The sequence below is a fragment of the Heloderma suspectum genome, chromosome 1 (assembly GCF_057233095.1).
Source record: "Heloderma suspectum isolate Gila_16-S chromosome 1, 16-S_ref, whole genome shotgun sequence".
Classification (NCBI taxonomy): Eukaryota; Metazoa; Chordata; class Lepidosauria; order Squamata; family Helodermatidae; genus Heloderma; species Heloderma suspectum.
In genome coordinates this window covers 364217599-364242905 of record NC_139458.1, presented here as the reverse complement: position 1 = coordinate 364242905, position 25307 = coordinate 364217599, and the positions used below count along the sequence as shown (strand labels likewise).

The 25307-nt window shown below is 41.5% G+C and overlaps 1 protein-coding gene across 3 annotated transcripts in view; it reads left to right on the top strand.

Moving 5' to 3' along the window:
• The window catches only part of EGLN1 (egl-9 family hypoxia inducible factor 1), a 52716-nt gene that overhangs the window by 18624 nt on the left and 8785 nt on the right, over positions 1 to 25307 (top strand). For 2 of the 3 annotated variants that reach the window (XM_084828130.1, XM_084828129.1), the window contains exons 2-3: positions 16892 to 17011; positions 23881 to 24017. In XM_084828130.1, coding sequence (XP_084684256.1) covers positions 16892 to 17011; positions 23881 to 24017 — 257 coding nt within the window. The remainder of the gene's footprint in view (positions 1 to 16891; positions 17012 to 23880; positions 24018 to 25307) is intronic. The other variant, XM_084828131.1, reaches the window with a different exon arrangement.

Below are 25307 nucleotides of genomic sequence, written 5' to 3'. Positions count from 1 at the left end.
TAAAGGGGGTGTGGCAACAGATCTGGATTTGAAAGGAAGTGGAATATTTTGAATATGTAGTATTTATACAATCATGCAAGCTGAAAATCTGAATTTTATAAAAACAATAAATTCTTGTGGCACCTTAACAACTAAGAAATTTATTCTAGTATACGCTTTCATGGACCATAACCCACTTCATCAGGTGCATAGAATGTTACCAGCAATTAAAAATTATGGACATGGAAAAACCTGTCGAGTTACCAGGTTTATTCTTGTGAGTAGTATTCATTTGTGTCCCAGCGCAAGCCCTAATGACATTGCACTAGCTCAGGAGTAGGCAACATGGCACCAGTGCACCCCCAGATACCTTTCTTAGCTCCCATCAAGGTGCCCTACCCCTTCCACTTAAAAAAAAAAAAAATCATTTTCTTACCAGCTGCTGGGATTGTTTTGAAATAGGTTTCTGTTGGTGCTGAAAACAGATGGTTCAAAGGAGCTGTTTAGTGTGTTGGGGCTCCAATTCCACCTCTGCCTTGTATTAAGACTTTGGGGCAGGTTATTTGTCCGTTGCCATGCCTCCCATGGAAGCCATTTTCTGCTGGTGCCAAGGATACTTTCTCAAATTGTCAAATATGCCTACAGTCCAAAAAGGTAGCCTACCCTTGCGCAAGCATTGGTCTATGCTAGCACAATATCATTAGCACTAGTACTGGGGCACAATTGAATACTTTTATATAAACCTATTCCTATACTTTTGGGGAAATGAAATTATTTTGACACATTATGAGCATTTGAACATTGAGCTGCTTCAGAAGTCATGATGAATAATTTTATTATGATGGGAATGAGCCACAGCAAGCCTTGGGGTTGCATGCTCCTTCCCTTTCCTCTTTCAGCACAGCCGCAAAGAGATTGTAAGCTTTCACTTATTTCTGATTAACTGCAGCTTGTTGTTTCATCCGAACACAACAAACTGTGGTTAATCTTAACTATGATTTGTTTGACACAAGCCAGCTTCAAACCATGGGCTGTGAAACTTGTTTTATGTCAACAAACCATAGTTCAGATTAACCACAGTTTAGGGCAGCCTTTCCCAACCTGGTGCCCTCTGAATGTTTTGTACTACAACTCCCATCAGTCCTAGCCAGCATAGCCAATGGTCAGGTGGTAGAAATTGTAGGCCAAAATATCTGGAGAGCACCAGATTATAGACACAATGCTTTTGTTGTTGTTCAGTTGTTAAGTCATGTCCGACTCTTCGTGACCCCATGGACCATAGCATGACAGGCCTTCCTGTCCTCCACTCTCTCCCGGAGTGTGCTCAAGTTCATAATCATTGCATCAGTGATGCTATCTAGCCATCTCATCCTCTGCCGTCCCCTTCTTCTTTTGCCTTCAGTCTTTCCCAGCATCAGGGTCTTTTCCAGTGAGTTTTCTCTTCGCATTAGGTGGCCAAAATATTTGAGCTTCAGCTTCAGTATCTGTCCCTCCAATGAGCAGTCAGGGTTGATTTCTTTTATGATTGACTGATTTGACCTCCTTGCAGTCCAGGGGACTCGTAAGAGTCTTCTCCAGCACCACAGTTCAAAAGCATCAATTCTTCTGTGCTCAGCCTTCCTTATAGTCCAGCTCTCACAGCCATACATTAACTGTGGTTAATCTAAAATGGAAGCAAAAGCTTCCAATCTTCTCCTAGTGGCTGTGCCAAAGGCTTACTGGAGCTTGTTCCCCTCACAATAAACTATAATTTATTGTGGTGTCCAAACTGGTTCAGTGCATTTTATTGTCTGTTCTGTCTCATAAGTGCTGAGAAGAGTACTCTTTCAAAATTCTTTTTATAGAATCAGTAACATTGTGTGTGTAGTTTTCAATTCTTTTACGGTGGCTTTTCAAAACATTAGTAGGTCTAATAGATCACAGAAATGTTCAGTGCATTGGCTTAATCATTCTCTTACTGTGATATGTTAAAGCGTACAACATGGGTTACTAAGTTTTGATTCTCTGCTGTATCTGAAACTAGAAGATATGTGGGTGACTGTTGTCAGAGGTTTAAATCTTGTTTTGTGAATGCATTATTCACGTTTTTAAATTTTCACACAGTCTTATGTATACTGGCCTTAAAGATAATTGCTCTGTTTTAAATCTACAAACTAGTGCACTGTACCGGTTAACCTTTAATTATGTTTTTCATTGTCAGTTCTCTTTTTACAAACCACATTTTACAAAAATTATTTAATATCTTGTGTTGAACTAGCATTTTGTCTAGAACTGCAATAGTGACAAGCATAGATACCGCAGATACCTGTTAGGAAGTTAAGAATGAAATCCTATGCATTTTGAGACAGAAAAACATCCTACAACACAGTTGTAGGACTTTTTCAGTCTAAACATGCGTAGGATTGCACCCTAAACGGCTTTTAGTAATCATCTGTGTTTATGCTTCCTGTAATATAGTAGGGAAACGAGGCTTCAAGCAGTCAAGTCAGATATATTATGAGCATAACCCTAAGCATATTTACTTGAAAGCAAGTTCCATAGAGTTCAGTAAGGCTTCCTCCTTGAGTGCACATGGGATTGCAGCCTGAGTCTTCTGTCAGAAGAAATGTCAGCAAATCAACTTTATAACAGGGAGAACAAAAACCTGGCATTCACCTTCTCCCTGAACTGGAATAGAATCTGAACCATTACCTGAAAAGTCTTCGACCTGAACAAACACCCTTCCCCCAAAATCAAGTTATTGGTTCAGAATAAGGCTTCTATCAAAAACACTTGTGTAGCCACTGAGTGTACCAGCAGAAGCAGAATGAATCCAAATAAGCACATAAAACCAGCATTTGGGAGGTTTTATAAAATTTTGTGTCTAGCCTTCTGTATTCGGTTTGCTTTAAGATGGCTGGGCCTGGGAAGCATCAAGCAGGAATCATATAGTCAGTTCATGCATAACTACAGCCCATGCATTAAACCATGGGCTGCTGGGAATAAGTGGGAGAGAGCAGGTGCACTGCCTGCCAGCATGCCAGCTACTTCTGCTTTTAATTAGTTACTACGATCAGCTTGTTCATAGGTTGTTTAGCATGACATGTGAACCCAGACCGATGGGTTTCTTAGGGGCTAAACAACCCAGCGGTTAAACCAACAACAAACCATGGGTTAACTATTGGGTTGTTTATCCCCTAAACAACCCATCGCTCAACAGCCTACAAATGAGCCGACCATAGGTTGTTGAGTAAAAGCAGAAGTGGAAGGCATTCTGGAGGCAGCACGCTTTCTCTCTCCTGCTTGTGTAGTCTAGCCCAATGGTTGTTTAAAACATGGGCTGTCATTACATACTAACCAGGTCTACATCTTGTGGTAGTGAATTCCATAGTTTAATTATGCACCGTGTGCATAGTTATGTGTCCTGAATCTCCCACCATTCAGCTTCATTGGATGACCCTGGGTTCTAGTATTATGAGAGAGGGACAAACTTCTCCCTATCCATTTTCTCCACACCAAGCATAATTTTATACATCTCTGTCATATTCCCCCTTACTCACCTTTTCTCCACGCTAAAACCTCCCAAACACTGTAACCTTTCCTCATAGGGGAGTCCTCCTGCCTCTTGATTGTTATGGTTGCCCTTTTTCTGCACCTTTTCCTTTTTGAGGTGCAGTGACCATAGATTTGTATAAAAGCATTATGATACTGGCAGTTTCATTTTTTATTCCTTTTCCTGATGATCCCTAGCATGGAATTTGCCTTTTTCACAACAGCCTCACACTGGGTTGACATTTTTGAACTGTCAACCAAAATTCCAAGATTCCTTTCCTGATCATTCACCACCTGTTCAGACCCCATCAGTGTATATGTGAAGTTAGAATCTTTTGCCTCAGTGTGCAACACTTAACACTTGCTTACATTGAACCACATTTGCAACTTTAATGCTGATTCTCCAGTCTTTGAATATTAATCCACTGATGATATGTGATTTGGTTTTCAGTTTGCTAATGTATTAGAATTCAGTGAAACAATAGTATATTTAATCACTATTTTTAAAAAAATTTCTAAGCAGCCCCATCTTGGATATTCAGGATAGATTGTCCACTAAACCCAACATGAGTGAATATCCATTAAAATGAAAGTCGGTTGTATTTTCAAATCCTTCTGCTAGTTCATTTTGAAAATTCCCAATTGTGTATCTTGCTCAGGCAACAGTAACAGTGCCTTCCCTGAAAAGTGAGGTTTTGATCGTTCTTCTATCAGGGCTAATCTCTGTGGATCTGACCATTTTCAGTAGGATTTTGAGCACAGCTAAATTTATCTTTTAATTAAATGGTAAGTATCTGCACCACACTTCTTTGGAAATAAGCCCAGTGGTTTCAATAGGAATTATTTCCAAGTAAGCATGCAAAAGATTGTGGCCTTAATGTATTTTTTTTTAAATAGTGTCAGTTCGTGTTCTTTTGAGCTAAAGGCCCATCATATGGAAGATTAAGGTATTAATTTTTGCAGCGTGCAAAAGATGATAGTAACATGTCTTACGGTGTTAGAATTGCTTAGTCTGGCTTTTACTCTGGGCCCAGTTTTGCAAGTTAGTGGGTAATTAGGCTGGCTTTTAAAGCTTCGGTTTTGTGGTGTATTCCTCAACTAGTACTGTACTGGTTTCCTTTGGACGTATGTTTTAATACATTCTGTGCTTGATCCTACAATCACCTGTCTCTTCCAGATTTTTTAAAAATAGACATTTTGTAGCCGCTCCTCTTTCCACCATTTCCTTTTCAATGTGTAATCCATCTACTTTCAAGCTGTTTCCTCGTTATAAACTTTCAACCTTTTCAGCTTATTTTTATAACTAGAGAAAAAGGGTGGAAGTATAAGCATTCTTTTTCTTTTTCTCAAGCCTACTCTAAGTCTAGAAATATATTTAATTATAATGAAGAATAAAACATTTTGGGAGTATAATAGATACCATGTTGCGTTCTGTACAAGGCAGCATATTGGCTACAGGAAAATTACTGCATTTAGCACAGTTACATCTGTTCTACATGGCACGGTATTACTGGCCTGTGGGAAATAGCTTCATAGGTTGCCAGGCAACTTGAGCTGTGTGTGTTCTGTCACCCTCACTCTTGGAAACTCCCATTCTGAGAAGAGAACAAATTATGTGGCTACTAAAACTGAACGTATTTACTTTATTTGGTATTGTATTACTTCGAATAATCAGGATCCTAAAAGACTCAGCTGCTTTATAGAGATGCAATAGTAAAGATAAAGAGATGTTATCCTTTTAGGACTGGTGCTGATGTTGGTGTTGATGTTGTTTTTTTTGGTGGGTGAATGCCCAAATGTATCTGGGGCCTATGCTTTCACTCCAGATACTACAACTATTTTGTTCACAGCTATAAACAATAATTCTAATAATCACATTTTAACATTTGAATGAAGTAATTATCATCTATCTCACTGCATTTTCAAAAGTGTAGTTTAATTGGGATTTGTTATAGCCCAGTGAACCTGTATGGCAGATTTACAGATACACAGATTGCACACATCTCTACATATAGCAGAAGTAATGGATATGGAATAAATTGTAGCCTTCTTGCTTGAAGAGGGGCAAACTTTCCTGGAATAAGTGCCATTCCATCCCTACTGTTCATTCACTATTGCTTTTAACATACGAAGCCCCTAAGTCTTCACATGTATAATGGGATAGGCTGAAGAGCCAGGGGTCCATAAATACAGTTGCCAGTGTAGCCAGATCTTTAGTTCTGGCAGCCATCAAGGAAAGCCTGTAGTATACTCCTTTAGCAGATTTAACAAATTTTTCAAAAGCCACGGGCAGCACAAGGAGGTAAAGAGTGAATGTTTCCCATTCCCCCACCCCACCCCGACACATATTGCTTTGTGCTGGGATGCAGTATCAGTATAATCGTTTCGAGGGGTGAGGCTGCTACAGACACACATCCCATCCACCATTCCTCCTCTGTAGACCCCCCCTTACAGGGGAATAGGCACAAAAGGGACACACTTACTGGGAATGCCAGAGGTAAAGATGTAAAATTTCTGGAAATTTTGAAGCCATGGGAAAAAAACATTGAGGGGGGATTGGAAATTTTTGGGGAAATGGAAAAGTAATTAATACTTATTTTTTTAGTGCACTGTACAGATATAAAGTCACTTTGTTTTAGGATAGCCTTCCCCAGCCTGGTATCCTCCAGTTATTTTGGACTTCAGTTTCCATCAACCTGAGGCAGCATGGCCAACAGTCAGGAATGCTGGGCACTGTAGTCCAAAACATCCAGAGAGCACCAGGTTAGGGAGGGCTGCTTTAGGAAAGTAAAACAGTCTTCATATTCCTAAAGTTATATTATATGTAACCTCGTTTTCTCATAGAATTATCATATTTTAAAGCTTTAAAAAGTAAACTTGTAATTATTGTCTGAATAAACTTTACTTTTAAATTTAATATACCAAACATGATAATTTGATGCACAAACCAAGTTATACATAACATATGTTAGGTTCCTATTTTATGTCTGACCAGAAGGAACTTTAACAAGTAGTCCCTGAAACCTCTGAATCATCCTAGAAGCCGGAAGAACTGAAGGCAGAGGAAGACTGATGTACAGCATCTGTTCCTGTTTGTAAGGAAGTTTAGGCAAATTCCTAACTTGTTCCTGTTTGTGGGGTGGTGCTTAGGGAAATCTGACCTGAAGGATAAGCTGTTGAGATTTCATTTAGCTGGGAAAGATAGCTTAGGAATGGTAAACAACCATATTTAATTTAAGAAATTAAATTAAGCAATCTCAGCCTTTAAGCAATTTCAGCCGGTTATTTGAAGAATTAAATTTTATTCGTTTTTTAAAATAATTTACGTTAATTAACATCTTATTTCTTGTTCATTTTGAAAGGTTGTCTCTAGTGGTAGCATCACTCCTGTGCTTATGCCATAGGAACCAGGCTACTAAGTTTATTTTAGGTAGAGAGGGTTTATTCTAGGGGCAGCAGTTAAAAGGTTTTATAGCTGAGGTCTAATGGTGAGTTCTAACTGAGAAATTTATTAAATACTGTGGCAGTGAGTTCTATAGACCCAAGTGTCAAAGTTAATTAAAAAGAAAAGAAAAGAAACATAGGTGGGGTAACCCACATGCTCTTCCATCACATCTGGTGACAGTGGTGGGATAGCCTACAATGTGTTTTTCCCATGTGGGTTTTAGAGTAGATGCTACAGCATCTAACTAGAACAAGCCCAGAAACCTTGGACTCTGTGGAACAAAACTCAAACTGTCAAGAATGCACATTTTCTTTCATGTTATGATATGGTGACTGCTTCACATGTTGAGAAACTGAGCATGACTTGGAGCATCCCTAAAAGTCTGTCTGTAAAAGATACATTATATCAATAATTTTAATAAGGAACAGCAGAAATAACTATGCTGGGAGTGTTATAGAGAGGATTAAAAGAATTCCCCATGGCTTTATTATTTCCAGACATTTTACATCTCCAAATTTTTCTATAAATGTCTTCCTAGTACAATGTTTTTAGAAATAATATGTGGGGAGTAATGGCTGGGTAACAATATATAAACACCTTGCCTTAAATTTTAAAAGAAAATATTTCATAATCCAAAGCTGTTCATTTTTTCAGAAAAAAATAAAAATAGTCCTTGGAAAAAAACGATTTTTTCTTGGTTTTTTTTCCCAGGCTTTCACATCTCTACTAGGAAGTGAGAAGAGCAAGCCTTCCTTGCCACTAGAAAGTCTGGTTTGCTACCAGACCATTTATAAATCCTTCTGAACAACTATAGCAAACTTACAGTCTCCTGTGTGAGTGCTGGGAAATGTTAAAACTCAGCTAGTCAGATTGGACATGAGGCCAGATAATTTTTTTATGGTCTTTGTGTTGTGAAAGCAAAGGCAGCAAATAAAAAAGTTCTACTAAAGTAAGCTTGAAATTTGAAGCAAGCTAGGTTGTAGTGAAAGGAGCAAAGTGGAGAACCTCTGTTCTCATTGAGGGGTTATTCTGTGTTACGTGGCATTCTGCCATGTGGCAAGGTGCTACATCTGTACTTTTGTTTTTACATCTGTACAAGAAATAAGCTGTATAAAAACATTGGCCAGTTAGGCTGTCGAATTCTGGCTCTAAAAATTGTAACACAAAGCTTTTTCATAATAGCAAATACAAGATCTCAGAGTAGAAGAACATAAGATTTATTATGAATGGATGCAACTACTTTTTCTTGCAAGTTTTCGTTTAGTGATATACTTGTGCCTTTGCAAGTCTATTTTAAATTACTTTGACACTGAAGTTCTGCTACTGTGTTCCTGAAATAGTAAACTAACAGTGCAGTCCTGTACATGTCTACACAGAAGTCCATTGATTTCAGGGAGGCTTAGTCCCAAGTACATGGGTATAGGATTGCAGCCTTACTTTGTAGTGTGTTTATATTGTCTGATATTTCTCCTTTCCATGTTACTGTTTTATGCTAAGTCACGATTACTGTGATGAGTTTTGCTAGAGAATGTCACAAGCAATTATACACATACCCTGTTTTCAAATGTCTGGTGTTATCCTGTTTTGAAGCTGTAGTTATACTCTTAAAGCTCTGTGCCATTCATTCTGAATGGTGTTTTACTAATTATGTCCATGCTGTTTCCTTATACAGGACAAGCAAGTGCGTGTTTTGGATATTTTAGTTTTAACCTCATAAGGAGAAGACATTCTTATGTCTCCCCAGTAACAAGTTATCTCAGAGATCAGCCATGTTACAGAAGATTAAAGTCTTGGAGCTCTTTCATATCCACTTATTTTTAGCTTCTTGTATTCCACCTCATGCTAAAAATACAGGGAAGATAGTTAAACTGAACATAACCTGTAGAGTTCCTCGCTGGCCCTGTTTGCATGTAATGGTGGGAAATTACGTATTAATTACCCCATGATGTGCCTGGCGCTTCCCACCACCATTTTTAATACGCAACCCCCAATTGGAGCTGCTCTGTATCATGGAAACCTGGGCACTATAGGTTAACCATCTGCTAAACAACCCGAAGTTAACCTAATTGTAGGTTAACTTTGCGTTGTTTAACCCATAGTGTCTAGATTCACATGTCACCGAGCAATCTCCAAGTGGAGGTTGCATATTCAAAATGGTGGTGGCATGTGACCCTGGCAAATCATAGGTTAATTAATCAACCCATTATTTGCTGCCAATACATGTGAAATGGGTCACTGTGTCCCTTTCCATATTTGTTTAGGGCAGCATCTAAAAGAAATGTCTAAAGAGTCTGTTTGTGTAAAAGCAATATCTGTGTTGATTCATTCGTGTGTTTTTAACTGTTCTCTGATAGTCTTTTGTAATGTTCTGGCATGCTCCACAAGGGAAACTGTCAAATGTTTTACAAAAATTAGTGGTCTTGTCTATTTGAGGTTCTCTGAGTAGTTTTTCGGAGCGGTGAAGAAGTTGAAGTAAAACTGAGGTAAAAGTTTAAGTGTTGTGTTTTGTTTTGTTTCAAACACTTAGGTTCTGAATGGGCTAACAGTAAAAGAAAAATGTATGGTTTTTACTCAAGGTTTGTGCCTGAAGAGCATTACATTGTAAAAAATGGTGTGCTGGCAAATTGGCAGTTACTGTTACCACTAGGAGTCGAAAATGAAGCCAGGTTCTCTATATTTATATGGGAAGGTAGGAGTGAAATTGGTACCATCTGATTGGGGAATAACTGAAAATTCTTAAAGATGCCTACTGGTCAGAAGTTTACACAGAGATGGGGTGATGGAATGTTGGCCACCCCAAAGTTGATTGGCTGGAGGGTTCTGACTAGAACAAGTAAAAGGAGCTGTGACGAGTCTGACGGGGATGTCTGTCAGGAAGAATCTTTGTGAGAAGCTGGGGAGTCTGAAGAAGACATCAGCCAAGAGGAAGAGCAGCTACAAGACTGGGATGCCAAGGTGAGAGCACGTGAGGCAGAAGCTAAAGGAGCAGCCTTCGGAGGAAAAGCTGAAGCCTGAATGTAGCTGGTGGCAGTGGTCCAGACTGAAGACTGCAGGAGAAGCCTGATGAGCAGCATTGAAGGTGCCAGGTGTAAGTCAAACCTGACCAGAAAGACGACTGCCATTCAAGCCCTCATATTAGGCCTATGAATTAATTGGGGTGGAGCTTGATGGGGGAATTGGCTTAAGTTTGGTTTGGGATAGTAACTGGGGCGTCTAACACCTGATTGGAAACCCTGTTTAAAAGTAGTGCCAACATTCTTAAATAATAAGCTTTCTTGTTTTCTTTTAAATAAAATACTATATATCTTTGTTTACTTTTCTGACATCTCTGATCCGTTTTGTCTCACGCCTAATGACCTTAGGGGAAAAGGCGTATGTTAAATAATTGGGGTGTAGTTTAATGGCGGCAGCAGAAGTGGAGGGATTATCCAGTGGTGAGGGGTGATCCTCCACATTTGGGTATAGGGGCTCCCACCCCAAGACCATGTTCTCTACAGGAACAAATTAAGATTCTTAAATTCAATCTTGTCACTTGTTCATTGTGGCGCTACAAAAGATGGTTTGTGTTCCTTAAAGGCCTTTATACTTTTTCCTAAAAATGAGAAGTATTGGAAGTATTGGACAATTAAAAGAAATCTGAAAAAGTCTTTTTTTTGTCATATGATTCTCATGTTTCTCTTGTTCCAAAACAATAATGAAAATAATTTTAGTGTGTCTTATTTCCTATTCAGGATACACTGAGTTGGATCCCATGGTGTCAGAACAGCTTCCCTTAGTGGAACTGAGAGGGGGCAATTCCCCCTTCGACCCTTGCATGTCCTTAAAATCTGCTTCAGAGGGCACAGAAATCCTCTAGAGCAGATATTTGGCTGGTAGAGAAGGACTATTAGATTAGCAGACTTCCACTAACATGATGTTGTATTTAGTTAATCAGAATCTGTATAGCCCTAAGTAACTCTGAAGGCCCATTTGTTTTTGTTGGCTTTCCTCTGAATTGTATTTTTAGACAGATAAATTGCTTTAGTTGTATTTTCTTATTTTCATGGACTAGATTTTCCTTGTTCCATCACCAGCATTTTTTTAATTAACGTACTGTTTTGTTGCTGTATTTTTTTTACTATATATGCCAAATTTAGAGTATTCCACTCTTAAACGCAGCCTAAAAATAAATTTAAATTAATAAATAAATATGGGAATCTGGCAAACAGTAATGGGATAATTGTTTTTTGTGCATGTCAGTGATTTGAGAAATGACTTGAGAAATTGTTCTTGCCATCTGTACGATAGTTGGTCAAGCAGTGGGCCCATTCACATGTAATGGTGGCAAATCATGGGTTAATTAACCTACAGTTTGCTGGGTTATATGCCTGGTGCATACTGCTGCCATTTTGCATAATCAACTTCTGATCAGCTGGATCAGAGGTTGCTTTATTTATTTATTTATTTATTTATTTCATTTCTATACCGCCCAATAGCCGAAGCTCTCTGGGCGGTTCACAAAAACTAAAACCAAACAACACACAATAAAACAATTTAAAATATATAGAACATTAAAACCACAATATAACAACACAACCACAATAAAACCTAGCAGCAGTACAGGAGTTTAAAATACAGATTTAAAACAGCAAAGATAAAAATTTAGAAAGCTAAAATGCCTGGGAAAATAAAAAGGTCTTCACCTGGTGCCGAAAGGAGTACAATGTAGGCACCAGGCGAACCTCACTAGGGAGCTCATTCCAGAGCCGGGGTGCCACAACAGAAAAAGCCCTCCTCCTAGTAGCCACCCGCCTCACTTCCTTTGGCAGGGGCTCACGGAGAAGGGCCGCTGCTGATGATCTTAAGGTCCGGGCAGGCACATATGGGAGGAGGCGATCCTTCAGGTAACCTGGCCCCAAGCCGTTAAGGGCTTTGAATGTTAACACCAGCACTTTGAATCGGGCCCGGAAATGGACTGGCAGCCAGTGCAGCTGGAAAAGTACTGGCATAATATGAGCTCGCAGGCCAGTCCCTGTTAACAATCTTGCTGCCCTATTTTGGACCAGCTGAAGTTTCCGGACCGTTTTCAAAGGCAGCCCCACGTATAACACATTGCAGTAATCCAGACGAGAAGTTATCAGAGCCTGGATAACTGTAGCTAGGCTATCTCTGTCCAGATAAGGGCGTAGTTGGTATACCAGCCTAAGCTGATAAAAAGTGCTCCATGCCACTGAGTTCACCTGTGCCTCAAGTGACAGTTCTGGATCCAAGAGCACCCCCAAACTACAAACCTGATCCTTTAGGGGGAGTGCAGCAATAATCCCCCAGTACCACCTTCTGGAATCGGCCATCCAAGTAGGAGCGGAACCACTGTAGTGCAGTGCCTCCAACTCCCAACCCAGACAACCTATCCAGAAGGATACCATGGTCGATGGTATCGAAAGCTGCTGAGAGGTCCAGGAGAATCAACAGGGTCGCACTCCCCCTGTCCCTCTCCCGGCAGAGGTCATCCCACAGGGCGACCAAGGCAGTTTCCGTTCCAAAACCAGGCCTGAAGACATGCAAACCCAAACACTATGGGCCTGTTCACACGTCACACTAACACATGGTGGGTGATAAGCTATACAGAGTAGGTTGTTTTGCAAACAACTATTGTCCTCCTGTCAGATGATCAGGCAAACAAGCTACACAGCATGGTTTATTCCCCAACCCCTCTCCCCTCCTCCCGTAGTCCTCCTGCCTGGTCAGCAAGGTATCCCAGCTTCCTTTGCGGTCGAAACCATATCCTACTGTCCAGTGCACTGCTGCTATATCACCTGGCTGTGTCTGATTGGCTGGCTTCATGCTGGGGCATTGTCTTCTGCCTTTACCTCTGCTGGTCCTGTTGTCCCCCCCCCCAATTTTCAACCCCATGTTGATCCTTACCTGCTGCCCACCTTCATAGAATCATAGAATAGTAGGGTTGGAAGTGGCCTATAAGACCATTGAGTCCAACCCCCTGCTCAATGAAGGAATCCAGGTCAAGTTTCCTTCCCTTCCTGCTCCTACCCCCCTGTTCCCCAATCCCTATTCCTTAATTGTTACCCTAATTTCCAAGCCTTTGACGGCTGCCCCGTCAGCAGCAACAAACCAGCAACACAGAATAAAAAGAAACTTTTAATTAGTATAAAAAGCAGTTTATTTGGTTTGCTTAATACTTGTTGTTGTTCAGTCGTTAAGTCATAACTGACTCTTCATGACCCCATGGACCATAGCACGCGAGGCCTTCCTGTCCTCCTCTCTCTCCCGGTGTGTGTTCAAGTTCATATTCATTGCATCGGTGATGCTTTCTAGCCATCTCATCCTCTGCCTAAACAATATTGTTCTTTACAGCATCGGACTTGCTTTTCACCACCAGACACATCGACAGCTGAGTGTCCTTTCGGCTTTGGCCCAACCACTTCACTCTTTCTGGCGCTACTTGGAAATTCCCTCTGCTCTTCCCCAGTAGTATATTGGACACCTTCCGACCTGAGGGGCTCATCTTCCGGCATCATCTCTTTTAGCCTTGTGATACGTTCCATGGTGTTTTCTTGGCAAGAATACTGGAGTGGGTTGCCATTCTCCAGTGGACCACCTTTTGTCAGAACTCTCCGCCTTGACCTGTCTGTCTTGGGTGGCCCTGCACGGCATAGCTTATGTCTTCACTGAGTTACGCAAGCCCCTTCGCCACAACAAGGCAGTGATCCATGAAGGGGTTGCTTAATACTGTTGTTGTTGTTCAGTCGTTCAGTCGTGTCCGACTCTTCGTGACCCCATGGACCATAGCACGCCAGGCCTTCCTGTCCTGTGCTCTCTCCCGGAGCGTGCTCAAGTTCATATTCATTGCATCCGTGATGCTATCTAGCCATCTCATCCTCTGCCGTCCCCTTCTCCTTTTGCCTTCAGTCTTTCCCAGCATCAGGGTCTTTTCCAGGGAGTTTTCTCTTCGCATTAGGTGGCCAAAATATTGGAGCTTCAGCTTCAGAATCTGTCCTTCCAATGAGCAGTCAGGGTTGATTTCCTTTAGGATGGACTGATTTGACCTCCTTGCAGTCCAGGGGACTCGTAAGAGTCTTCTCCAGCACCACAGTTCGAAAGCATCAATTCTTCGGCGCTCAGCCTTCCTTAGAGTCCAGCTCTCACAGCCATACATTACTACTGGGAAAACCATAGCTTTGATTAGACGGACCTTTGTCGGCAAGGTGATGTCTCTGCTTCTTACGATGCTGTCTAGGTTTGCCATAGCTTTCCTCCCAAGGAGCAAGCGTCTTTTAATTTCATGGCTACAGTCACCGTCTGCCGTGATCTTGGAGCCCAAGAAAGTAAAATCTGTCACTGCTTCCATTTCTTCCCCTTCTATATGCCAGGAAGTGATAGGGCCAGATGACATGATCTTCGTTTTTTTAATGTTGAGTTTCAAACCAGCTTTTGCACTCTCCTCTTTCACCCTCAACAAGAGGCTCTTGAGATCCTCTTCGCTTTCTGCCATTAGGGTGGTATCGTCTGCATATCGGAGGTTGTTGATAATTCTCCCAGCAATCTTAATTCCGACCTCTGATTCATCCAACCCGGCGTTTCTCATGATGTACTCTGCATATAAATTAAATAAGCAGGGTGACAATATGCAGCCTTGTCGTACTCCTTTCCCAATTTTGAACCAATCGGTTGTTCCATGTCTGGTTCTTACTGTTGCTTCTTGACCCTCGTACAGGTTTCTCAGGAGACAGGTAAGGTGGTCTGGTACTCCCATCACTTTAAGAATTTGCCACACTAGGCTTGCTTTAATCTACCCATGGGAACATTCTATCCCAAAAGGGGGAGGGGGCTCCAACTCCTTGAAACTTCACAGAAATGGGATGAAATTTACTATACGAGTTCCCCTTATGGAGAGCCACCACATGCACTACTGGATAATTCTACGACTTGCTTTTTTCATGGAAAAGTGAGATTTAACCACATCTGAAACAAACTGCTTTGCTTTGCTTCACTTCCCACTCTACCCCCTATTCCCCACGCTTTATTCTTTACCTGCCGCCCTGATTTCCAAGCCTTTGACAGCTCCCCCCTCAGCAGCAGCAAACCAACAACAAAGAATAAAATGTTTAGTGGCATACAAAGTGGCTTATTTGGCTTGCTTAATTCTGCTTTGAATCTACTAAGGCACTATTTGGCATCAGTTCTGGGTGGGTGGGGTGTTGGATGGCTAGTTTGGGGGCTGACAGTGGAGGTGAAAAGTTGGAGGGGAGATTCAGTCTCGTGGGTTGTAGGGAGGGGAAGAAGCATCTCCTGAGTTGGGATGGGGTGACCTGACTGGAAAGGAGGGATACTTACATGGTGGGAGCATTGCACCAAAAAGGGGTGGGGGGCTTCCAACTCCTTGAAAATTTGCAGGCATGGGATGCAATTTAATATACAGTTTCCCCTTATGGGGAGGCACAAGATATGCTACTGGATAATTGCAGAAGTTTGCTTTTTTATGGAAAAGTGAGGATCTAGCTAAAGATAAAACTGTTTGGGAACTGCTCGAGGTGGGGTTGGGGAAACGCTTTGGAGTCGGAGACACAGCTGAATCTGGTAGAAAAACAACTTTGCTCAAGGTCCCTCCACCAGCTACACACTCGTGCAAGTGAAAGCAACTTTGCAGAGCATATTGCCGAAGGAGCGGGGAGGGAGGAGTTAGGCAGTGAAGGCATGGAGCACTGGTGGCGGCGCAATGTATTGCTAAGCAAATCTTGGGAACAGAGATTGCTCTAGAAGAGCAGAACGATAGCAGTATTTTTGTCTGTTCTTGCCGAGCGGTTCTATAGGCGATCTCCGTAACCCATGGTGGCAAGACAGATGACATGCTAACATGCTATAGGTAAAACAACCCGTACTGCAGACCGTGAGTTCTCAGGGTGGGTTGTTTGGGGGAAACAAGCCACTGTGGATGGGAAAAACAGCTCATAGACGACATGCTAACCCATCATGGGTTGTCCAAAAAAAACAACCCATCATGGATTAGTGTGGCATGTGAACCTAGTCAATGGGTTTTTCATGGGTTAAACAACCCACAGTTAACCAAAGAACTAATTGTACATGAACTGCAGGTTGTTTAACCCATGAATTTGTGTTGCAAGTAACGACTTGTAAAGTCAATGAACGTTAATTAACAATATATTCCAGAGAATGCATAACGGAAAGGTTTTATGAGGGAACCCTCTAAACTCTCTTCTGATGTGCAGCTTTCAAATACCATAATAATGCAATATGTGTTAAATCCAGTTGTGTCAGTCCACTGAGAGAATGCCACCTGCCAGTGGAGCAGATTCCCCTCACCCTGCAGTCCCCATACCACATCTGTTCTGGATCAGATTTGGGAGGCTGCAGTGGGGAGGAGAATGGTCACACAACTTTGGATATAATCCTCTGTCACTTAAGCCTCTTCCCTCTGCCTTTGTTTTGCCCCCCTCAAATGCATATTATAAACGCTTCTGGGCAGAAACCTGTGTTTTGTTTTTTACGTTACTTAGTGGTCAAGGCTGGAAATAGCCGCTTACTAATTAGTGAGATGTGTAGGAATGAGGTTATCTGAAGTGTGTTAGACAACAAACTTAAAAAATAATATATGTGCTTTTCTTTTTAATATCTTTATAAAGTTATTGCAGTACATTTATTCACTTGGATGTTATTAAATACTTTTAATGAATTTAAAGCTTACTAACCTTATGTAGGTTCAACTGTGCTATCACAAACTCTAGATTTGTTTTTCACCAATTCACACTTCTTATATAAGCCTGACTTTTTCCTGTTGAAAATAGATATTAAAAAGACCTAGGTAAAGTAAACCTTGGATCCAGATAGAGATATTTGGGAGTTCAGAAACCCACTTTCAAAGATGGAGGGAAAAGTCAATTTCTGTTCACATGTTGATTTTTTTTTTTTCTTCAATTGCAGGCAATGGTGGCTTGTTATCCAGGCAATGGAACAGGATATGTGCGTCATGTTGATAATCCGAATGGAGATGGAAGATGTGTCACATGTATATATTACCTTAATAAAGACTGGGATGCCAAGGTAACTTTGGTTTCGGAGAGGGTTTTGTATGCTTGAATAAATAGGCATTGATTTTTTAAGTAATTTAAGGAATAACTGAATAACCTTATATTTTGTCACCTAAGGATAATGTGCTCAGTTTCTTTCATAGATCCTACAGGGAATCTCTTGAACACCTGGAAAACACATGGTTAGGAGCTATGACCAATCATAACTCTCTAGGGCACCTCATTTAGTGTTTGGAGATGCGGGTTTCCTTTTTATACACTCTAGCTAGGTTCCAAAAACATACTTCCCCAACTCTGCTGTTGTAGGTGAAAATGTCCAAAATCCCACTAGGCATGGTGAAGCCTCAGATGCACCTTGAGTAGTTCTTTGAATCCCAGCTAATGTAGGGATGGTGGAGAATTCCGCCATAGACTCCAGTGAGTTCATTAGAATCCGGTCCCTCGGAGTCCGTGGCGGAACAGACTACTCACCGCCACCCCGCGAAGTTCGCCTGGGACGGACCCTACCTGCTGCCATCCGGGTCCGTCCACTGCCTATCACACTTACGTAGCCTATCACGGCAAAGAGCAGGGACGCAAATGGTGTCCGCTACACCAGACGCCATTTGCGTATGCAGACTGGCAGCGGATGGAAGTCTGGCTGTGGCCAGGGAGCATTCCGGGGGGAGGAATGCATCGCCCCCGCGGACCCCCCAGCAGACTGGTGAGTGGGGTTTGTACACCCCTAAGCTAATGTTTTTGTGGCTGTAAACAACCATGTACCTGTGGTCCTATGTAAGTGTGAAGAGGTTCATGTGTAAATGTAAAAAACAAAATCCTTGGTATTGTAGTTAAAAATTCTGTCATGTGAAGAAAGGAAGACAGTATGAGGTTTTTTGACATAGTAATGGGAAGTGTAGGCCAGGTGGTAGGATTTTTTCAGACCGGTATACTCTATCTTGGATCCAGTATAGTCAAATCAAAAGTTATGGTGATCATATTTTACACGATGATCTGATACATTAATGAGTTCGGAGGCTTACCATCATCACAGTAGGATTGTGTCCTTAGTTTATTTAGAGCAGTTTGCTTCAGACCAAGGAAAGTTAATGGGGAACTTATTAACTGCTGCAAAAATTTTGGTAGCTCAAAAGTGGGGAAATATAGCCATCCCATCATTTACAGAATATTTAATGAAAGTTTTGAAAATTCCAGAATTGACAAAACTTCACACAGTTTATATGATTAAGGGATAGTAACCAAACAAATTAATATTAGCTAGTCTTTTATTTCTTTTATTAAAATAAGGTGCAGTTTTAATATTAAGTATAAGAGTTTTTCCTTGTAAGCATTATAACAATTTCTGTTTAAATTTTGGACATATACTTACATTTATAGACATTTACAATGGGCAGTATCCAATTTGACACTACAATTTGACAGTAATGTAAATTATGTTGCAGAAACATAAGCAACCTCTAGCACAATGCCAATAGCCTTTACTGGAGGGATGGGTTTCCCTAAAAAAGCAAATGCTATTGGCATTATGCTAGAGGTTCCTTAAGCTAGCGCAGTGTAATTTGTGTTAGTGGTAGTGTTTATTTATTTATTTATTTATTAAATTTATTAATCGCCCATCTGACTGGTCACCCAGCCACTCTGGGCGATGTACAACCCACCATAAACAATTTAAAACAATAAAATTTTACCATAAATTTTTTTTTAAAAAATACCCTAACTCACCCCAAATGCCTGCCTGAACAACCACGTTTTTAATGCACGACGGAAGCTCATTAAAGAGGGGGCATGACGGAGTTCCCTAGGGAGGGAGTTCCACAGAGTGGGGGCCACCACAGAGAAGGCCCTCTCCCTCGTCCCCACCAGTCTAGCTGTCCTGGCTGATGGGACAGAGAGAAGGCCATCCGAGGCTGATCTTGTTAAGCGGCCTGTCTGGTGTTGCTGGAGGCGCTCCTTAAGATTGAACTGGATAGTGTTGATAGTGTTGAACTGGATACTGCCCCATGTGTGATTAATTTAGTTTATGTAATGTTTAGTATTTGTTAGCTTGACCTATATGTATAATTCTTAGGAATAATAACGCTTTATATAAGAAAATGCTTAAAAGAGAAGCAAAAGCACTGGTTGGGGGTGTGGTTTTTGTTCTGCTCATGCAAGTATGTTTAGTCAAAATCTCTGCACTAACATTATTCAAAACTAATACTAATGATTGGTCCACAGAACTGAAAGGAGTTCCACCTTTTAAAAATACACACATCTATATTTAGTAGGGCTGTGCACTGCTTCGGTCCGAAGCCCGAATAACAAGGTGAAGCGGGCTGATTCATAGGTACCTTGGTGTGATATGAGGTGGATCAGAACAGCACCTAGGCGCCCCGTCCACGTTGGAGAGTGATAGCTCTTCTGATGCCTTTGGAGCAGCCCAGACACATTGGCTCCAAATGTATCAGTTTGAGAGAGATCAGGGAGGGGGAGATGAGGAGGAGGAAATGGGGAAGTGGAGAGGAGGAGGGAGTGAGCTTTGGTGAATGGCAACTCTAGTTGCCAAATTAGGGCTGAACAGAACCCAGCAGTCTCCAATCAGTGAGAGTGATGGGGGAGGAATACTGAATAAACCTGAAGAAATGGCTGCATTTGCTCATTGTGAGAGAGGTGGTGTTACTGGAGAGGGCTCTGTCTGAACTTGGCTAGAGGCATGTGTTTGTGTTGTATTAGTGCTCTTCTTCCTTCCCAATTCTCTTTCTTCTGTAGATTCTTTATTTAAAAAAACCAGACAGTGGGCAAAGCACTACACACACATTAAGTTAACAGCCATTATGTAAGTAATATAATACTACACTGTGTGGCAAAGCAAGCAGGCTCAACATGAGGCATTTTTGGGATGTTGGTGGGAGGGGCAGAGGTGGGTGAGGTGCCACTGGGACTAGCAGCACTGGTACGCAAGCTGGATCTTCCCCAGTCCAGATAGTGTGTCCAAGTGTAGCAGGGCAGCAAAGCGCGGAGGCAAGTCACAGTGCCCTAAGGGCACAGTTTGAGGAGGCTCGTGCAGGCAGCAGCAGCACCATTTCCAAAGGAGCACCATCTCCTTCTGTAGTGGAAGAGGGGAGCCCCCTGCTGGATGTTAACGTCAGAGGTGTCTGATGTCCTCAGTGTGGTGGAGAGTCAAGAGGAGGAGATGCTCCAGGGTGTGGTGGAGAACAAGCAGCAGCCAGAGGCTCCAGCACCTGACCCCTCTTCCATTGTTCCCCCTGCTTGTGTGGTGACCCCCGAGACTCAAGGCAGGCAGTCTCTGGCGCCACAGAAATGTCGGGGCAGCATCGTCTGGGACCACTTCAAGATGGGAGTGGATCCCAGTACTGCCACCACTGAAAGGTGTCTCTGAGCAGGGGGAAATGGCCAGGGCACTACAACACCAGCATCCTGCTCCTGCACTTAAGGAGGCAGCACCAGTCAGTCTTGCTCAAAGAAGAGGTCCCCACATCCCAGCAGGCAGGCAGCAGGGGCAAGCAGAAGGCTGCTAGTGCCGGGACTCCTACAGGCTCTCAGTCTTTCACCCCCAAGAGGCTTAGGCAGGCCATCATGGAGGAGATGGGGTGGGGGAAGTATGGGAGGTTTCTAGCTCCTGACCAGATCACCAACTGCATATATAAATATAAATTGGATAATAATGTGCACTTTGTGACACTCAGTTCCTTCAGTTCCCTTGCATCATTTCTTTAATTAAAAACTGTCTGGAATTTGGCAGGTGTGGTGTGCCTAAAAAAAAATTAAATATAAAATATTTATTTTGTGTCTGCTAAAAAAAAAGAAAAAAGCACATTACTACAAAAACTACTCTGCCAGGCTGCCTGGCAGTGTTCTCAGGTAAATGTGTATTCCAAATTCAGCCAAAGAAAACCTGAGGTCATCCACTGTGAAGCTGAATAGGAAAGTAGCATTAGGGGAGAGGGATTGTTTGCACTTCAAAGAAACCTACAGCAGAGATTAGGGATAGTGACCCTCTCTGCTTCAACACCTAACTTCTCTGGTTATTATCCCTTCTAAGTTTGGTTTGAGTTTCTGAGAACAGCACATTTTACCTCTACCTAGCACAAAAACTACTGGGCCAAACTGTCTGCAATTTGGCAGGTAGGATCCCCTCCATGGGGGCAGAGAGGTCCCCAAACTTCATGCACCTCTGTGCAACCAGTGAAAAGTTATAGCTCTTTGCTTTGAGAGTTTTCCTTGAAAAAATCCATGTCAAGAGTTCCCCAAATGTCATGTATTTATAATGAAAACTGAAAAAGTTATGGCCGTTTGTGTTTTCCAATGCCCGAGTTATTCGAATATCTGAATCTCACTTTGGATTTGTATCCAAGTAGAAGTGGATGGAGTCTGAAGAGAAGTGGAGCTGATTTGGAAGGTCCGAATTGGCAACAGAAGTGAAGTGGGAGGTCCATGCACAGCCCTAATATTTAGATCTGTTGACTGACAAGCAACTAGCATATTTGCACTTCTATCTGGAAGATTACCAGCCATACTTCCCCTAATATCCTCAAAGGACTGTCAAACTAATGGGGTAGTAGTGATGTGGGGTGGAAAATTTTCCAAAACGTTTTTTTCCCCAGGACTTTATTTTTCCATGGAATTTTTTTCATTTTATAAGTTCATTAGTAACAATGAATGGATGCCAATTGCAAACACAGTATTAAGTAAGCTTGGCAGTTTCAAAATTGTAGATAAGTGGCTGCCAGCATATTATGCATAGTTCTTTAAGTTGCTAAAATTTATTAGCGTATTAACAGTTTAATACCGTCGTTTTTTAAATTTAAACTATGTGAGGGATGTACATGCTATTGTAAAAAAAAAAAATTCCAATAAAATATTCTGTGTAGTATAACATTTAAAATGTGGGGTACTTTTTTAGCTTTGCTTTTACAAAATAGAAGTAAAACAAATATGCTAACTTGGACCTTTAAGTGATGCAAACTGAAAATTTTCTAATGCAGATTATCCTATGCAAATAACCCTGATTTGAATAGCAATTTTTTTTCAGAACCCCCGCAGAATTTACTAATTAAATTCTAGCCTTTCTTCACAGAAGACAAGTCTGATCAATGACTATATGATCAATGCAGCCTATTTTGACTATGGACAGTATTCTATGGTGCCCATGCATCCTTGGGGCCCACCACTAGTGCAATGGGGAGCTAGAGGTTCTTAAAGCAACTGGAAACAAACAGAAACACTTGTTTCCAGAACAGGGCAGGTCAGCAGAACGCACAGAAGAGAGCTCCACTGACCTGTCCTGATCTGGGAATGAGTATTTTTACTCATTTCTGGGGTTAATTAAGGAAGCGCTAACTCTCCACTGCACTAGCGATGGGTCTCAAAGGTGCAACAGAATCAGTGGAGTACAGCGGCAGTATTGGATACTGTCCTATAACTATAAAAGCAGATATCTAGCAGACAGCCTTCCCCTATATACCTAGCTGTCCTTTAAGATTTTTGGAGGAGGCCTTGCTGGTCTTTCCACAACCAACAGAACGTCGCCATGTAATATCTCTAAGGTAGGCCTTCTTGGTGGTATTGCCCATACTCTGGAAAACCCTCCCTTGTGCACTTTGGGAGGCAGAAAATGTGGTATATTTCTAATACCTCCTAAAAATATATTTATTTACACAGGCTTTTTCTGGCTTGTAATTAATTGTAATTAATCATATGCTGCTCCATTTTACTGTTCCTTATACTGTTTTGTATTGTTATTGTTTTTATAGTGGATTTTAAATGTAATGTTTAATATTTGTATGTGAACCACTTAGAGATTTTATTATATTAAGTGGTATATAATGGGGGCAAGGCGATTTGGTCACACAATGCCTATACAGTACCAGCAGCACTGGTTACCAGTGTGTTTCCGAACCCAATTTAAAGTGCTGGTTTTGATCTTTAAAGCCTTAAACGATTTGGGACCAAGTTACTTGAAGGACCACCTTCACCCATATCAGCCTGCCCATACTTTAAGATCAGAAATAGAGCCCCTTCTCATTTGCCCACCCATGAGAGCAGTTAGGTGGGTGACCACATGTGAGAGGGCCTTCTCTGCAGTGGCCCCACACTTTTGGAACAAGTTGCCATTAGAGGTCTGCTATTGCAGGCTTTTAAGAAGGCCTTGAAAACATGTTATTTTACCATGGCCTTCTGTTGATATGGCTGCTGTTGTTGCTGTTATTGGTTTTATTGTCAGCTATTTTATTGTGTTTATGTTTTTATGGCTTTTGATATTTTAACTGTTTTTATGTATTGTTGTGAGCAGCTGGGGGGGGGGGGGGGCTTCTGACCTGAAAGGCAGCCAAGAAATTTTTAAATTAAATAAATACATAGATAATGCTAAAAAGTATTGATGGCACATTTAATGGAGTTGAAAGTGTCTTAGAAGCTTAATATTAAACAAGGCTTTTTCTTATATAAAGCTTTATTATTCCAAAGAATTATACATATAGGTCAGACTAACAAATACTAAATACTATATAGTTTCTGGTTCTGCAAATATTATGGATATGGAATACATAAATATGCATTAAAACACAATCATTAAAATATCTGATGTGAGAAGGTTGGTTAAATATTGGAATTATTTTTCAGGCCATGCTAGTTCATTTTATAGAGCTAGTTCATTTCATAGATGAACTCCCTATAAAGGTTCCATTACTATATTTGCTGTTTTTTGGATCAATGTGAGAAGGAGGGCCTACTGGCTGCTTTTTAATTATTCTAGAAGTTCTCCGGTTTAAGGGAAGCTATTTGCAGGTGCTGTTAATACCTTGAAATTACTGATAGCATGCTATAATGGGAAGTACTGTTGGGTTTTTTTTAAAGGTAAGTCGGTGTGTGTGTTTTTTAAAGGTAAGTGGAGGTATTCTTCGAATATTTCCAGAAGGCAAAGCCCAGTTTGCTGACATTGAACCTAAATTTGATAGACTGCTATTTTTCTGGTCTGACCGCCGCAACCCTCATGAAGTGCAGCCTGCATTTGCTACAAGGTAAGATGAATGGATGGATGAATAGCTGTCAAAATATATTGATCTCTCCCTGGAAAGTAACCAGTGGTCAAGGCCTCAGTGGTTTCCTCAAGTATTCAGAATGTATAGCTTGTACATCTTGGCCATCTAACTTGGGTTGACGAGTGGCATGCTGTGTTTCCATTAGTCATGGGCCAACAAAAGCCAACATTTATCTTGCCACTTTCCCCTCCCGATCGGAGTGGGGGGGCACCTTTCTGTGAAAAAGAGGGAATGCCGATTCAGGGTCGGGTGGACTAGGACAAGGAAGCCCCCAAGGTTCAGGTCCACCTTTTGCTTCCTGGAATGTGAAGCACTTTTTGCCACCTGTCAAGCACAAAAAGTGCTTAAAATTACCCACTTGCCAAGGAGATCTCCAAGATTTTAAGAGTGGACCAGATCTTTGGGGATGTCCTCCTTGTAGTATACCCCACCATGAGGTGGCATCCCCTCTTTTTCATAGAAAAGTGTGCCCCATCCCACTTTTCCCTCCTGAAAAGTGGGGTTGCATGCACTTTTCTATGAAAAAGAGGGGATGCCAACTTGGGGAGGGGTGCACTACAAGGAAGACACTCCCAAGGTTCTGGTCCATCCTGGGGATCCCTTGCGAACTCAGTAATGTTAAGTGCTTTTCCCTTAAAAAAAAAAAAAATTATGGTGCTATTCCAGTGGTGTGACTTATTGGTGGGGGCATTATGTTCTTGTTCCTTAAAAAAAAATTCTTCATGGTGCTATAGGAAAAGACTGACAAAAAAAAGAATAAGTCCATTTGTGCAAATGGCTGGAACACTTTTTTTTTTTAAAGGCGGGGGAGGGCCTGCCACTGGTGAGGGAGGCTTGAGCAGCTTGGCCACTGTCGCGAAGAGCAATTCTGCCCGTGATCAAGAAGAGTGGCAGAGATTTTTGCCACTCTTGCTGAGCGAGTCACTCGCTGCTTCCCTCAACCAACAATGGATTGGGTGTCCTGGGTTTGGATGACACACCAACCCATCGTGGGTAAAACAACTCCAAGAACAAGCCATTGGTTGTTGCCGTGGTTGTTTCCAAAAATTAATACACCCCGCGGGTTCAGATGATGTGCTATCCCATCGTGGGTGGTTACCCACGATGGGTTGATGTGTCGTGAGGACCCAGTCAATATCTTGACTGTCTCTTGAAATCAAAGCCTCCCTGCTTAGGCTGTAAAAGTAAGATATTCAATATAGTCATCACTGCAGTAGAACAGACATGTGTCATGTTTTCTGAGTGATTGGCATTTTGTGCAGTTCAGTG